Source organism: Macrosteles quadrilineatus, unplaced genomic scaffold (genome assembly GCF_028750875.1).
Source record: "Macrosteles quadrilineatus isolate MER2022 unplaced genomic scaffold, UCM_ALF_1.0 Scaffold_12__1_contigs__length_5162894, whole genome shotgun sequence".
In the NCBI taxonomy this organism is placed as follows: Eukaryota; Metazoa; Arthropoda; class Insecta; order Hemiptera; family Cicadellidae; genus Macrosteles; species Macrosteles quadrilineatus.
In genome coordinates, this window is record NW_026542605.1 from 679,128 (window position 1) to 697,413 (window position 18,286).

The 18,286-nt window shown below is 35.3% G+C and overlaps 1 protein-coding gene across 1 annotated transcript in view; it reads right to left on the reverse strand.

Annotated features, from left to right (window-relative positions):
• Positions 1-18,286, reverse strand: part of LOC129004912 (Krueppel-like factor 6) — a 496,340-nt gene that overhangs the window by 65,704 nt on the left and 412,350 nt on the right. The window contains exon 2 of the mRNA XM_054433617.1: positions 14,883-15,549. Coding sequence (XP_054289592.1) covers positions 14,883-15,549 — 667 coding nt within the window. The remainder of the gene's footprint in view (positions 1-14,882; positions 15,550-18,286) is intronic.

Here is an 18,286-nt window from a genome sequence, read left to right on the forward strand (position 1 = left end):
TAATGCATTTCTGTCGATGCAATACTGGTTCTAGGCTGTAGCGTTTCAATTATAGATCTAAAAAATTTTTGAAAATATTTCTAACGGAAGTGTTTTTAAACAAAGCTACAGATAATGCAAACCAAGGTATGGATTCAGAGAGAGTTATTAATTAAGGAACTTTTATCAGTAACGCAGAGTAAAGTCGGCCATTTCGTGAGGGTTATGTTGGTAGCCAAACAGTTTTTCGGGGAAAGAAACATTCTCTTTCCCTTTTTAACGAGAATGGAGCCGGCATGAGGAGAGGCGCTCTTACCGGGGAAGAAATGCACTAAAGTGCGCTTAGTGGCGCCGGAGCTTTGGAAACCAAATTAGCGACTACAAAATAGCAATTAGGCCAACTGATGGAGTACCTTGTGCTCGCTAATTCGATAATCTGTTTGGCGAAGGCACTGTATTTTTAATGAGGCCAGGCAGCCCGGCTGTGTAGCTGATTAAGACTAACTTTATCTAGGTTCGCTCTCTGTCAATTAACTCACCTCGGCTTTTTACTCCGACACCGTTTTAGCCTTACACATCCATCTAAAGACGCAGACGCTCCTTCCAACTCACATACCACATAACTTGGCGCGCTCCGGAAAATTGGAGGGAAATTGAAAAGTCGGGAAACAGTAGAACGAGAGATTTATTCGGGTACAAATAACTTGAGCTATCTCCACAACTGGATTTATTACTTGGAACTTCTTTGAGTAAAACATTCAGTAAGATAAAAATCCGCTTGGTCTGGAATGTGTTCACAGCACTTAAGTGATTCTGTTTGTATCGACACTGGTATAAGAATATTAGTAATAGATGTGTCCGAAGTGTTGCTTAAGTCAAATATTCAATACCTACATACATCTTAATGTACAGTAAAACATTTACTGTAAATATTTTTTCCAAGAAATAGAGATATGGGATTCATATTGGCAATATGTCGTATTCTGAAAGTTTTTTATGACAAGCCTGAATAGCCGATTGGTTATTGCAAACATTAAACCGCTGATTTGTAATTGATAGAATGTATTTAAAACCTATTCGTAATCTCTCAAATATTATAGCCTACAACTATGCTCTACAAAACATTTGAGAGGATTCCATTAAGTAAGCCTGAATTTCACTTCGACTTTTTACTCATTTAGTTTAGCGAAAAGTATTTGCTAGTTGATAAAGAAATGCTGAGCACAATTAAACTTACCCAAGCAAATAATACAATTGTATGATCAAATTGCACTTGTTAGTACAACGCGTACATTCGACAAAGAAAGAAACAGGCACACCAAGTTACGAAACATAAAGTAATGCAAATTTCTTCCGCAAACAAACTTGTTGGATTCTCAAGGGGATAATTCATCAAATTACCCCATCGCTAGGCATTCACTAACAAAGGACGCGATGGGAAGACACGTCCAGTCTTTTAATTAAGACGACCCGGCGGCCGACATAATACGAAACGAGCTTAAATAGCGGTACAAGGTATTCTTTAAAAGGGGCGAACGTGGACGGACTGTTAAAAGGAAGTGGGGGGCTAAGACAGACCACTGTCTGAAATCGTGATATGGGATGTGAGGTACCATCGAAACATATGCTCATAATACATGTTGCCAACAAAAATGCTTTATTGAAGGGCTGAAGTCACTACAAAAGTAATAATATAACAGAGATCCTATAACAAACTCATTGTACGATTTTAAAATCAGTGTAACGCCAAAATTACTGTACAGAAATATTAGAAACGAAAGGGGTTGCCTGTAAAAAAGGGCGACATGCTGTAATAATCTTAATTCATATGGGAATCCATGATTTAAAAAACTATAACACTGACCCAAAATCACTGCAACACAACACAAGCCAACAATGGAAGCGATATTGCTAACGAAAGGAGATGGAAAAAAACATTGTAACACTGTTTGAAAACAGACACTAACCCAAACTTACTTCACCACATGACTACATGTAATTATTGCAATTATTGTGTATTATTGCAAGTGAGAGAAATACACTATAACAGATATATATATGTATTTAATCAACAAAGCGGAATGTTATACCAAAACCATGTAACAATAAATGAGCTACTTCTAGCGAAAGGTTATTTAGAAAATGGAAAACTGTAAACTTTATGTTGATAAAAGAGACCTAATCAAAATAACACTGACCTAAAATTACTTTAACGCCAATAATTATCGGTAACAAAGAATGATACGTTTTTAACAAGGGAACTTTGGCCTTTGAAAAGAGGATTTAAATAAATCACAATAACATTATTTTATAACAAAGATCTAATCAACCTAACCCAAATTACTCTAAAATAACTTTACCCAAACCAAAAATTCATCCGATTCGACAATGTTGCAAAATGAACAAACAGATACATACTACAGATCAAATTTATCTCTAAACCTGGAATTGTGTCTAAAGCTGTCAAAACAGCGCGTTGTTTGGGTGTGAAACTACCCCTGAAATAATCCCCTTCGTCGGTGTCCAGCCCGAATCGCCAATTGTAAAAATAACCGCTCCAATATTAATGCCAGTGCATTTAAAACAATCGATCGTTGCAAAATATAGATTTAAATGTACAATGCTTACAGAAGATGTTAAGCACATTTTTAACTCGTAATTTATTAGGTAATGTTTATTATCTGTTACAAAGACCAACACAACTGGCCTATCGGAACAAGAGGCCGGTCATTGCACAAATACTCCGTAATGGCAATGTTATTGAGAATTATTTATGGCTGTGTCACCGGCATACCCACGTTATAATACACCGGCCACCGCTATATCATTTGCGGGATAACATACAGAGAATAGTGTTCGCCGTTACCAACCTATTTACGATGTTGGCTATAACTGCACCATTTGCAGTTTTTAAACGTGTTGGTTCAATTGACTTGGGATGTTATCTAATTTACTTAAAGCATAGTTGATGAGGTCGGTAGTGTAATTGCTCTTTCAGTTTGGCAAGTTAAAATGTTGCTGTATAAAAAACTGGTATTTAATGGTATCAGATTCTGCAATTGTGTGTTAATTGAACTCAATTATTTATTTTAAAACAAGCTGCTATACCCGTGCGTTGCAACGGGAAGAAAATGTGACCCAGAGAGCTATTAAAGTGGTGCTGATGTGCGTTTTAAAATACAACAACTCTATGATTTAGTATGAAAATATAAACTGATTTTAAAGTGTAAACCTACTTACATTCAACCCCCTACTTTTAATGTTAATGGATCCAAAAGAATATGACAACATGCCTTAGTATAGCAATAGCATCAATTGCTTCATATTGATGCTTCATGAATGACATGTTTTACCATAATTCTTCAATTTTAGTCAAGCCTCTTTATACGCAGCTTACAATATAAATTACAAAATGAAACTTTGAGCAATACTTTACAAAACGTATACAACCTTTCTTTAAAACCAAACATAACCCTCTTCACATAAAGCGCCACAAACATATTTTTCGAGTAAATAAACAAACACCAGTTCATTGTACTGAACAGCTGTTTCATTAACTAAATTAAATTAAATCAAATCATCTAAACTTTAGAAGCATGCCAGGCGTAGCCCTTGGTAAATCAGCCTGTGGGACAGAGCCCGTAGGAAATTCATCCATATCAATACTTTTCGGAAAATCTACATACGCTAAGCTTCATTTTGATGTGCCATATGCCTATATTTGTATTTGGTAAATGGCCTTAACAGTTTACATAAAATTTGATTGTATCACTTTAATAATATAATAGATAGCAGCATTAATACTGGAATTGAATGTAAACTTGTAGATGTGTAAAAGGCCTAAGTATAATAATTAAACGTTCTACACCATAGGCACTAAAAATTAGATATTCGAAAAACATTATTATTTCAGTAATTAATTATAAACAGTTCTTAGATTCTTAGTTAGGAATGCACACAGCTGTATAGCTAATTAAACATTAACTCGCTGTCTTTGATTGATCAAATGTCGTCACAAAGCTCAGAGAAGGACTTTCATTTTGCAAGCATTTTTACTGAAATTAAATTAATCTCGGACCCTCCCGCTATTGGGATCTGAAGATCGATGAAAAGTTGATCTTGTTTCAATTGCGATGGCTTTTTAGTAAAGAGAAGCGGGAAATCGATGACAATTTCGAAGTGGAGGACATGCTGCACCGATTGTCAAATCACAAAAGACTCCTAGTTTTATGTTCAAAGCCATTCTACATTTGTCTGTCAGACTCATTTTGAGTTAGGGAAACACACTTTAACTAATTGATAACGTACAACAGTGAATATGGAAATTAGTGACTGATAGGATTATCTAACAAATTAATAAAACATTTACGCAAATGTGCCATTTTGTCTCTTTTCATGTTCAGTTTACAATTTTCTTAGTGGTTAAATTATTTTACCTACGACCGTTTTTTAAAGTAGCCGTTTCAGTATAGTTCTTAGAATTGATAAGTATCTCATAACAGCATTGTTTACTTTCGTAACAGCATAGTTTTACTCATAACAACACGGGTAACGGACCAATGAGGTTCAAGGATTGAGAGAGGAGAAGCAAAATTGTAATGATTCGAAATTCAATTAATCAGCTGTTCAGGCCAATTTAATTGTTGATTGGTGCAATTAGTATTTGATACAATATTTCGTTGCATCACTGTCAGTGGCAATTAGAGGTTATAAACAAAAACATAACCTCTCTTAGAAGTTATGAGTAGTGATTTTTAGTAATTAAAACACCGTCGTAGGTAAAGTAGTGTACGCAACTCGCGTAAATAGTGTTAACGACACTCGTAGAAGTTTTTAAGGCACTCGCTAAGGCTCGTACCTTAAATTTTCTACTCGTGTCGTTAACACTATCTTTACGCAATCGTTACGTAAACTATAAACGAAAAACCTAACGTTGTATGATCGCAATTAGCCTTTTAATGATTTTATATACATCAACTACGTGTTTATATACTTAAGTAGACATTTTATGTATGAAACCAACCAGCCGTTTGTTTATTTTCACTCAAAGATAACACGAGCGAATGATCATGGAGATCGACGCTCTTGAGGTAGTATTATTTATTTTATTTACAACAACGATAGTAATAGGGTCATAAAATTTACTCTCGCTTAAAATCTTAAAATCCACTCAAACGTAATTTCACTTTCCCCTTTTAGTACAAAGCTTTCACTTTGAAGTAAATAAGAAACTTATTTCCCACGTTTAAGTTGTAGTTGACAAAACATTTCCCTCAAGCCTCCGCAGTTGTCAAGTATGATTAAATTTTGTTCTACTGTATAGACATTTTTATCATGTAAAATAAAATGACAGCAAACATGAATAAAAGCTTGTACGAAAAGAAATTTCATTTGATTGGTAAAAAAACTAAGACAAATTTTGCCTTAACGAAAACTTATTGGTTGCTTTCGACATTTCCGGAGATTTAGCTAGATGTGGAAAATGATAATTTTTCCAGGCCCAATTATTGGGACTTTGTTTTAGTATACCAGTTTACTAAATCTAATCAAATTTAGTTACCAACCCTGATAATCAGAAACCTGTTTAGTTCACCACTCTTTAATATTTATGTAACCTCATTGCTCTGAATTGCTATTTGTAATCCAACAAACATGTAAAAAGTTCCAAGCTTTGAAAACGTGACAAGCTTAGTTCACTTAATCGCTTCTGAAACACGGATTGACTTTTAAAAAGTTTAAAACTGGTCGCGAGAAAGAGTTTGTTCATTTCAAAATCGCTCCGTCTAGCCCAGCCAGCTCATTGTAAATGTATGCCTCCAGGGAGCAAAAGTATTCTTTAAGGTTCCCCAGAACGCACCTTATTATGCACTCTCCTTAAATCATGTATAAAGGTGACTTGTATGTAATACGGTGCCTCGGGTCTTACCTCCCCTACCCCTCCCCCCCATGTCTACAGTAGTCTGCTTGTAACGCAGTGTTGTACGACGCAAACTGTGGGAGTTAACAAAGAACGCTAATATGAATGCCGAAATGGACGTCACGAAAAGGTTAAGGAAGTAGCTTAAAGTAACAGATATTGGTAAGTTTAATTGAAAAAAAGTATTACATTTTGTAATTTAAAAACATTTACCTGGGTAAATAAGTCTTTGATATCCTATATATAATCATGCATATACAATTAAGTATTTATTATAACATTTATATCACTTTCTCCAATTGTGATGGAAATTGTCTTGTATGACATGAATGGATGGTAAACAATAAAATGATCTTTTACCGTGGCCAAACTGAAATAGCTCTAACCTATTATGGCTTCATTTAAATTTATACATAAACGGCCCTTTTAAATAGCTGAAGATGTTTCAAACACTGAGGAGTTATCAATTTCACCTCAGACCCAGGAGTAACATGGAGGGAGGCTCAGAAACAATAAACTCCTCACCTTGGAGGTAAATGATGTCGGAATGTTGTGGGCGAACTAATGTCAGTGCGGTCCATGAATGAAGACGTCTGTGCCAAGATTGGGTACCAAGACTGACGGATACTGCTACTCTAACTCTACTCACCCGCCATTGTTGTCTCACGAAATAGAAATGTTAACTAATTTTGATATATTTCAAATGTTCAATAAGCTATCAATTTAAAATGTTCAAATAGTTTTTGCATGAAGTTCAACCATATTTACAGGAAGCTTGATATTGAGATGAGTACAAGATTACCAACCAGATTATCACAATGTTTAACAGTTTTTAGAATAGAACCTGTAGCAGGAAGTTTTGTTCGACGGTAAATCACTTATTCAGAAAAAAATATGACTACACCATACAAATAGAAGCACATCGGGGAAAAATTATGCAAATTCGGTTACTCTATGTTCTGCGTTTAAAGGCGTACCAAGTTAATTACGTGTCAATATTAGCACTGTTATGTCAACAAAACAAAAGCCACTAAAACGGGATGTATAATGAAAATTTCAGCTGACTTTTACAAAACTATACTTGAATAAAAAAGGAACTATAAAGTAAAAACAGTTAAACAACAACAAAAAGTTGGCATTGTGAGTTGTGTTAGTAGTGTGTTGTGGTATTACGAATTCATTATGTGTTCGGGAGAGAGAGTTGAGTAGCAATATTGAAGAAAAAAATAACAAAAAGGAGAAGAACCAATGGCAAGACACAATTGTTTTGATCAATAACACTATACTAAGTAAACATCATGGTTCATTACATTATGAGGCACTCGCGTCACATAATTGTGAAATTCGAGTAGTCGCATGAAAGCGATTAAATCATCTTCCACAGAGAAAAACGAATGACACATTGAAAACTCAACACATGTTTTCAAAACGATATCACCGCTCTCCCTAACTGAGACGAGTTGTTATGTAGTAGGGTAGTAGGAAGCAATTATTTCCGTTACCGCGGGCTGGAGTTAGAAGGGAGAACTCAGACGATGCAGTTACTGTGAAGCATCTGGCAAGAAGCGACTCTACGCACCTGACAATGTTCAACGATCTGACGGTTCTTGCTCGGCTAATGACTCACGCCAACATTGTCAACTTTCTATGTCAAGTGGATTGTTGAGAAATGATTACAGCAATATTGATTGGAGTATATGATGTGGATGAGCCACATAACGTTACACACACAGGAGTAGACGGTTTACGCGCTTTTCAGTATGTTTTTATTAGGCTCGAAAAGTTTTCTATACTACACATTGACTGTTAAACAACAGAAAACCGATGAAATAATATTGTCAACAAATTGTGAAGCTGCCAATACAATTAAAAAGTCAACAATAAAACAGCCACAGAATAGTTTGCTTGCTGTAGTCAGGGTTGTTAGAAGCATACACATGTGTATTTGATCAAGTATGCTAAATTATTGTGGAATTGGCCTAGTTATACATATTTAGTGGTGTATAGTTGAACAAGCTTTATGTGTGAAATTCGGCATCAAATATCATTTGGTTATTAGGATCATAATTAATTAAACCTTTATTTAAAGATGTTCTGTCCAAAAATATATATTTACACAGATATTTACCATTTCGGGGGTTCACAAACCAATTACAATATCAATTATCCAAATTCTTTTATTAGAACCCGTTTGGAAATTATCAAGCATCTTAATATAAGTAGGAACTCTACAAGATACCAGCATTTGTGGATTTTAAAACTCCAAATGGCAGTCTCTTTCATACAAATCCTTGATTCTTCCCCGAATTGAAACCAACAAGTCCAACAACGACTAACGCACGTCGTACAGTAAATTTAAATTGTACAGAAAAATGAGACCTTTCAGTAAACATAACAATACGAGAGAGAAGTAGTTTGGAGAGTTCCATTAAAGTATCGAGAAGATGGAGGGAGCAGGAACAGCAGACATTGCCGCGGGCCAAGCAAAGAACAGGCTCACCACAGTGTCCTGCACGTTAAAACTCGTCTTGGTATTGTGGCGAAGATTATTGGGAGAAATGTTTCTCTATGGGAAAAATGTTGTTGAAATGCGTTCAACAATGAACTGTGTTTTTTATTTGTGTTTTTCATTTTAAAAGGTGGATGACATTATAACAGAACAGTGATTGATATTGTATGTTTTTTATGTAACGGGAGTTATGCAATGAGAAAGTTCTCCTTTAAAGAGACTTATTTTTTTGCATAGAGGTTACCCAGCTTAAAATACGCTCTAATTATCCAGGACATAATTCAATCACTATAATCACTAGACCAGACTCTTACTCAATAAATAAGTGGAAACTTGTACCGTATTAAAACGTCTCAATGCTATTGAGATGTTCTATTGTTTATTATTATAATTTTACTTTTGTAGGGAGACACATAATCTGAGTTGTAATAAATATATTTTCAGCCTTATCGGCACAATAGAATCCCTAGATTTAATTAAAGTTAATTTTTCAAAAATACAAATTAGTAAATTTTATTTCAATGGCCCCTTTTATGTCATTGTAGTAACTGAGTAGGTAGGTGTTGAAGATCGTTTGTGCAAAGAGATTGCACAAAATGTAGATTTAAATATACGAATTTGTGGTTTGAAAACTGTTCTCTACCGTTGGGATTACAATAAATGATCTTTGCTAAAAAAACCAAGCCGATCCTAATGTGGAACAAAGCTAATACCTCATTAATACACTCATAGTTCACTACTAGTCTCGTGTATCAGTTAAACAGTCGATTTATCAACCATTCAGTTGGAACGAAAATATTAAAATATTATTATTCTAACTATACAGGGTGATCAACCCCTAAAAAATAGTACAAGGCAAGTTTTACAATCCAAGCGAACAAGCATGAAACGCTAAAGTGGGGTTGACATGACGACGGGGTCGCAATAGAGCAAGGCATCCAACTCCCAACTATGGTAAAATATGGCTTTTTGGGCCGATATCGTAAATCTTCGGGCACTGCGACAACTTTCTTTCCTTTTCCGTTTTTTAAAGGGCTCTCGGAAATAATTGTTCTTAATGGCTTCTACTTAACCCTCACCAACGGCCCGACGCCGAGTACTCTTGAGGTAAGAACATTTGTCGCCGGTTCGGGTGTAATTTGTCTTTGAATAAACAAAATAATTTCAAGTTGTTCTAAGTTGAATGATCATTTAGTTTGTTGTTCCACAGAAAACGTAACAAAGTTGTATGGGGTAAAAACAATTAAATTACTGAATAAATAATAATATTTATTACAATTTATCCTTGAATTAGTGATCATTTGCTTTGTTTCCTTTCAGGAAAATTTCTCAAAATGGATTAGTGATAAATACTCCCGCCGCAGCAAACCTGCAGACTTAGCGAATTTCCATTTGCCTGATTGGATTTAGACTAAAATGTCTCCTTAAAAATATCATATTTATTCCCTATTTAAACAGAATTAGTTTCATTAGTACTTAGGTTTGCTGCAACAGGGAGGGTAAAAGAGTTGTTTTTATGTAAAATGTTTAAAGGTACTGTGGTTTAGTAAGAAATTAATGAATTTTCCAAATTTGATCAAAATATGTTCATAAACAAGCAAACTACAACAGTTGACTTTATTCTCCATAAGAATAACATGGAAATTTTAAAATTAAATTTTTTTTTAATTTTCTCCGTAACAATTAGGCGCATAATAACGCTTCAATATACTAAATTATTTGTTTTTTAAGCTCTACAAAATGGTTTAAAAAGAAATTGTGAAATTTGGTGTTTTTAGGGTCAAAAATTTGAAAAACCCATTTTTACCCCATAAAACCCCCCATAAACCCCCGTTCCCATAGTCCGATCATGCTGGTTCGCGAACTCATTCAAGTTTATCCCGCCTTACACCTTCACACCAAATTTTATCAAAATCGGACAAAAATTACTCAAGTTATCGTGCGGATGGACACACACACATATATATATGTATATATATATATATATATATATATATATATATATATATATAGATATATAAAAATTTGAACGAATGGTGTTTTTGGCCTCTGGGGACATCAAAATGAAAAAGTAAATCGGTCCCGGGCTTAGGTCTTACCATGAGACCTACGGTAATAGCTACTTCCCTATAGGGAAATTCGCTAAAAATACAATGATTGAATATAATCAAGTTACAAGAATTATTTAAAATCGTTAAATTAATGGTAGATAGTTAAGTTTACTTTATTTATTGATAACTTGAAGAAATGTTTTGAGATAAAACAATACAAGAAGTAAATACAAATGTACGCAATTGGCTAGAATGATCCCTGAGCAACTTATGTTTTTAAGTTAATACGATATAAATCAGGACAATTTGTTGAAAAAATAGCTACTGGCAACCATGTTAAATAGTATTGGTATCCCACAGTATTGGTCACGGATGATGTTCTGAAGCATCAGACTCAAAACTAGCCCTTCACCAAAAACCGAAATGGCTAAAAAGCTATGCGATAATGGCCCAGTATTTCTCATCCTACCTTAAGTTGTAAATCCACTTGTCCAGAAAATAGATAAAATTCCTTAAAAAGAGAACTTTTAAGGCATTAGAAAACTTCATCTGCTGCAAAAAAAAATACAGTAAATAATCTAAACACACAAAAAAATTAATCCTCTCGTAAATTGTACATATCCAATCCTCCTTAACGGGGAAATTTCTCTGTATATGAAAACTTCCACCAAAGCCACACACGGATGCCACACAACTTCTCATTAGTCTTTATAAAGTTGGTATTACTGATTGTCCTATATTTTAGACAGTGTTATCTCAGTAATGCACGCACCGCTAATGGTACGAGCGTAATCGCTCCGCTCAAGATACAAACGACGCGCCAAACCCTCACACATTAGACGCGACGGCGAGCAATATTTTAAACGAAAGTTAGATAAATATCGTTTGTCAGCCGCTCGAGACGGATCTTAGCTCGTCACAAGCTCATTTGAATAATGTTCCCTCCCAAAGTGTCTTTCTTGTATTTTCCGTTGTGGTAGTGAGCTAATATTCAGGTGGTTTGTAGTAAGGAGTGCAGAGAAAAATTATAAAATGGTAGACTTGCAATGTTACTTTGATTACTTGTTTTAAAGATCATTTTCGCAAGAAGTAAGTGCAAGCTTCGGAAACACCTGCTGAGTAATATCATAGACAAATAGAATTAAATATAGACAGTCAGCTGTGCTGCGATTACCATAGGTTCTGGCGCACACCGTTGGGAGCACCATGCAGTTGCGGCGTACGCGCTACGCAACTACACGGCGCTCCCAGCGGTGTGCGCCAGAACCTATGGTAACCGTGGTATCCGCTGCACGGCTGACAGTCTTTATTTAATTCTTTTTCCATGGTAATATTTATTATTTACCTAAGAGAGCACAAAAACGATGATAACGTTGTTAAACAAAATTATTTTTGTAGCTGTCACCAAATGATAGCGCTAGAGTACTTGAGACAAATGTTGTGGTCAATAAACACGCTACTGAATTTGGAGATGCCTTATTGAATTATTAACTTGTTGTGAAGGAATGACAAGATCAGTTATGAACATAAATTGTAAAAGTTAGAAAACTTATACATTATCGTTTTTAAAGAACACATTAAATGGAATTCAAACCAACAGTGTTGTTTTAATGTTGTCAGCTTAGTGTTTCTACACTAAGTTACACATTATGGTTGTATTTTTGTACAATGTATGTGTGTTTGTGATCAATAGCCTGATCGCTAATTATTATGTTAAAAACCATTAAAATATTACGTACGCCAATTTGTAATTGTAAAAACGAAGCCAATCCTCGAATATGTGTATAAAAATACAGTACAACTAATTAAATAAGAGCAAAGGAGTAGGTGCTTAGCAAGAGTGTGGTGGGATTATAAGATACGCATTTTATCTAAAAACTTGGTAATTGGGATAAAATAAGGCAAGATAACACAATAGTATACCTCGGATTATTGTGAGTATGTTTAATTAAGATTTCATTAAAACGTTTTTCCATCCGGTAAGATTCAAGCAAATGGAACTAAATGGAAATATTTGTTGGAATGTTTTAGAATCACTTTGTTTCATCAATAAAATCACGGGATGGCCGATAATTAATAAAACATATCCAAATTTTGCTGTCTTGTTTTTAGATATTTTGGAGATTGGATAAATTTATATTTTGTAATGCTACTCTTGATTTTTAACGTTCATTAATCATTAAAATACGTATCATTAAAGTTATATTAGTAAAATATTCGCATTTCCCTACAATTCAAAGATAACCATAATACTTTGAGACGGTAAGACAGTTTTCGCCCCGTAATTTTCTCATACTGTAATTAATTTTTACCACATTTAGGGTAAATTTTTTCTTCATTCTGAGTACATAAAGACGATGTATTCGACATTTTAAGCTGCTTTGTTTTACAACCTCGAGGATAGATTATAATAAATTGACCATGTAAAGACATGAATTGTAAGCAAAAAATATTGATTCCAAGTTACAAAAACGTTATTAAGGTATTGAGTCATCTAAATTACAATGATTAAATATTACGTGACAATGAAAGATTTTTGAAACCAGAAGCCAAATTATTGTTAGACAGCTAAATATGATGAACGAACATATTTAATGTACGTGTTACTTCAACAGCATATTCCAGGATAAAATCTAAACATTATATAGTCAAACATAAAAAAAAGGAATCGGCCAACGCGATTACACAAAGAAAACCTTAGGAGTGGTGTGAATAAATTAGTTTATTGTAGAAAACTGGTATACGATTATAATTGAGAAGAAATAAGATTTAACTTGGCGCGGCGCTCGGATGGCCATATTGATACACATTATTGCGTTCTACATCATATTCGTTACGCCATAATGTACTTTACACTGATTCTTTTTCTACGTAATTGATTTTATACCATGTTCTACCATCGTCAGTTTTTACTGAACATTCCACAGAGGTTTCCCACATCTATGTGGCCTATGGAAGCTTTTTACAGGTTGTGTAGGCTTACAGTTATAGGCAGACCAGAATGGCCCAATCTTACAAAGCATTCTTGGTTTACATTTTTACTTTTATCAACAACCAATTTTCTCCGGGGAACACAAAGCAGTGTTTACAGCTATTCAATAGGGTTTCTACTCTTATCACTTTCGTTAAAGCTTTGCTCAATTTGTACAACACAAAACGAGCTTGGGTTCTTTCACAGGCGAGAAAACCGTTCATTCGGAAAATATCCACGGATATTTTGAGGTTATGTAAAAACAGAACCGATTTAGAAGTCTTAAAACAAAGTTACATAACAGTATAATTAAATAGTACATTATTAATACATTTTACTGCGTATTCAGTAATTGATCCAAGTATATCGTATGTTAAACGAAATGTAATTAAGAATTTGTACTGTCATACTAAATTTAAACGCTCAATTGTATTAAATAGTCATAGTTTCATAAACGCAACGTGTTTTTTTTCATTTTTTCAATTTAATAAGTTAACTTACCTTATGTATATTTAAAAAACTGTAGGCCTATCCAATTTTGCGACTTTATTTGTAATTAATTCCAAATGCAAAATGAAATTTTTACGATTCAAGCTGCACTTTATTATTAAAAGCCAGTTAAGAATGCTATATAATTAAATCCATTAGATGGCAAAATCATACTTATTTAAGTCTTAAGTCTCTCTTTCGAATAAACTGATAGAATCGATTCTATTAAACTAGAACACGATGTGTGCTACTTTATACAGACCACGAGTTATTTTGCAAAATAAGTTTGACGGGAGTATGTTGCCTACTTTATCCCTAGTTTTGTTACACGATAGTTCAAAAGTTCGACTGTAGTGTAAGAGAGAACACCCTTTAGTGCAACAGCACTTACTTTGTTGTTTACTTAAACTTTGCGTCTTTGAGACCTTCCTCGGAAAAGTGAGCACTTTTACAAGGAATATAACAATACATTCTATATCTATAGTCGAAGAAAAGAGACTTCACGATGGACATACTACCGAGGATCTCGCGTTTGTTATAGAATCGGGGACATGAGCATTTGATAAATATGTTTGATGTCCGGTAAGGCTAAAATGCTTTTATTTCAACTAGACGTTTCTCTCGATTTAGAAGGTGAGTTTTAGAACAACCTTAAACTATTTGCTAATGCTTTTAGTTTCTATATTATATCATGTGATTATAGATCTATAGTGACTTAAGGCATAACTCATAACCTATATTACTCATATTTTTTATACTACTCAAATAGTTTAATATGAGTGAATATTTAAACCATATTATTATTTTAAAGTGGACGTTTCTCTCGAACCAGGTGATAAATTCTGGTACAGGCGCTTAAAATAGTCTTGCTTCGTTTTTGGTTACTCTGTACTCTGTTAGAAAACATAAACAAATAGACATATTCATTTAGTTTACACATTATGCAAAATTGAACACATGACTCACCCGTATGCGTCCTTTGGTGGGCTTTGAGGTGGGAACTTTTCGTGTAGACCTTTTTGCAGTTGGGGTACTGACACTTGTGGATCTTCCTCCTAGAGTCGGGCGAGTGATCCAGCCGTGCGTGTAGTCTTGAGGAGGAGTCGGACACTGAGATGAGCCTCGCTACGGACGAGTTACGCGCCGTTAGCCTCACTATGGGAACCGACAAAAGTCCTCCGACCTCGCCACAACTACTGCTACTGTTGCTGTGACCTTGACCGGACTCGGGGGAGGAAGGGGGGGTGAGGTTGGGGAGGATCGACTCCCCCGCGGACGACGCTCTCGCGACGAACCTCAGCTCCATCTGGTTGGTGGAGGTCTCGTCGTAGTAGTCGTCATCGTCGTCGTCCACAGGCTCCTTCTTGACGAGGACTGCGCAGGATACGCTGCTGTCCCAACTGACCCCGCTACACGCTGAGCTGGCACTGCTGAGTGACAGTGAGTCCAGGTGACGCTCGCTGAGGTTCAACTCGTCCAGGGTCAGCGGGTTGACCACTTCCACCTTGGTCCAGGAGGTGAGTGGTCCGGGTGCGGTGAAGAGGTTCCACGGCGTGTCGAGGTCCGTGGGTAACTTCTTGTACGACTGCAGCTTCGGCTCGTCCTTCAGGTAACGTTCCATCTCGTAGCACGTCTGCAACAAACGTTACAGTTACAACGAGGAAGATTCGACACACCTTAAGCATTATTTACTTATTTAAATACTATAAATTACTAAGACTATCTTTAACCTGCTTAGTATTTACAATTTGTTTGAAATTCCTGGTTAAAATCACGCAAATTTTAAAGTAAAAAGATGAAAATCACAATAAGAAGAAACCCTCATTCACAAAAAAAAAACCTTACGGAGTGTACAGTAGAATTTTTTGTTCAGTAGATGAGATCGTAGCACTAGGAAGAAGGATTCAACTCTGAGGGTAAATATAAAATGTATTTAGGTTTTTTCACTTGAACAGTATAAGATCATTATGTTATAAGACATTTATATTTTATATCGGCTTCTTTTACAAATCAAAATAAAAATGTATCGGTTTTATCAATCACAGTATCGATAGTTGGCACATAACACATAGCACATTACCAAACGACTTAAAACTTAAATTTGGAAAAAAGCGCGAATAAATATTGCATGGAGGTTTACCATGAAGGTAAACCAGAATTGAACACGTATAATGTTCAATAGCCGAACGCATTGCTCCAATTACCATGTTAATCAACAAGAGAGTAAATATCAACGCGAATTACTGGAGGCGAGAAAACACCGCCCACTCTCACCAGCAATACACATTTATGCGTAAAATATCCGACGCTGAAAACAATACACAATAAACAAAGGGAAACAAACTGAATTAAAAGGTCGGTTTGTAATTTTTAACAGTCATTGTAAACAGGTGTGAAAATTGTTGCTTTCAATCAACCTGTGACCACAGAGGCAAATATTGACGTGGGGTCAGATGCAAATATAAATAAAATATGAGGGAACGGTGGACTGAATAAATAAAACAACGACCCCGATTTGTTGCAGGAATATATCAACCCGTAGTTTTTTAATGAAAACAATCTTTTGTAATCAAGACGTTTCTAGATGTTGTCATTCCCGAAGAAATTCAAACATTTGAATTTCGCATGACCCTATGTGGCAGGAAAAGAGACAAAAATTTTGTTAATCGGACCCAATTTTGTTTCTATTCAGTTATGTGTGTATACAACTAAAACAGATGACAGTTCTTTGGACGATAGTTTTGACGTAGCTTAAATAATTTAGGGAATCAGTTAGTTGCTTTTATAATGTTCTAGACTACAATCTGATGCTCCATGGATATATGACGTACTATTCTCATTGAGGTTACATTTACAACCTGGAACATATTAGAAACAACACGAACTTTTCTTTTATGAACGAAGGATAAAGGGAAGATAGAATAATATGAGGAGAACACGAATAGATAAAGGGGAAATGAGTTATGGGAGGATAGGAGAAGATAACGATTAAAGGTGAAAAGGAAGAATAGTTGAAATGTATAGGAGAGAATTATCAATAAAAAGGAGAACAAACTATAGGAGACGTTATGGACAAAGAAATATGGAATTATAGGATAACAAGTATAGGAGAGGATGATGGGTAAAAGGAAAAAGAAAGATTAATCTCAAGTCACGATCTGAACTCGGATAACACAATATAAAATACCTGTAGAGCAGAGCAGAGCTACCTTTATTAAGCGAGTTTCATATCAACCAAGTCAAACAAAAACTTGGCCAGGATAGTATTTTATGAGATTCTTTGATCCTGAAAAAGCTGCTGCGGACACGACCTATCCTTGGTTCATACATACTACACAAAAGGCGTGCCAGTACATACAAACAATTATTTTTTGTTCTCAGTTAAGGACATTTTCCAATATGTGAGTAACGTATCCTGTTTTATATAAAAATCAGGCATGCAGTATTGATAAAAGCGACTCAGTAAAAAACCATAGGTGATTGGTCAGGTTTGAACACGAGGTCTAAAGACAGAAGTCTTGCTCCTATCTTCTACACCAGCCGCATCCCATCAGTGCTACTGAAATCCGTATACAAATATTTAAGGCCTACTTTACACTACAGTCAAAATGGTTTTAATATGTAAAAGATGGGCACAAACAACACAAAACCCTAATCTTTTTAAAACATTTATGATTGAAATAAAGAAATTGTAAGTAAAAATGTTGAAAATTTTGTTATAGATCTATAAAAACTATAAATAAAAATGGTTTGTACAAAATAAATTAGTTCCCGTCTTAATGCACAGCTACTAACATGAATATCATGTATAATCAAGTTAAATTGACTAATTGAGAGTATTTATAAGGATTTTATAATTTAAACCGATATTGGACAACTAATCGAAAAAACTGACAAAAGAATTTTTCATTACTTTAATCACTAGCTTTACGTAATATAAAGCAAACAATCTATCAGTTTTCCCAAGTATCATGTGGTCAGAAGGATTTTTTCCCGCCAAACGTGATACAGCCCCTATCGAGAGATACAGAGCCGTACCAACCGGGGTAGCGGATTTCTACCCCCGGATATTTACCCCCATGAAAAAACGCCTACGTCATTTTGACGTCACGAGGGGCGGGGCCTATACACGGTCGAGAAACAGCCCGCGACTGGAAATTTACCCCCAATATATTATTAAATAATCAACATGTAATTGTTTGATTATAAAGTGATTTGCCATAGCACGGAAATCTACCCCCGGATATCTACCCCCAGACATTTACCCCCGGATATCTACCCCCGGACATCTACCCCCGGATATCTACCCCCGGAAATCTACCCCCAGACATCTACCCCCGGACATCTACCCCCGGACATCTACCCCCGGA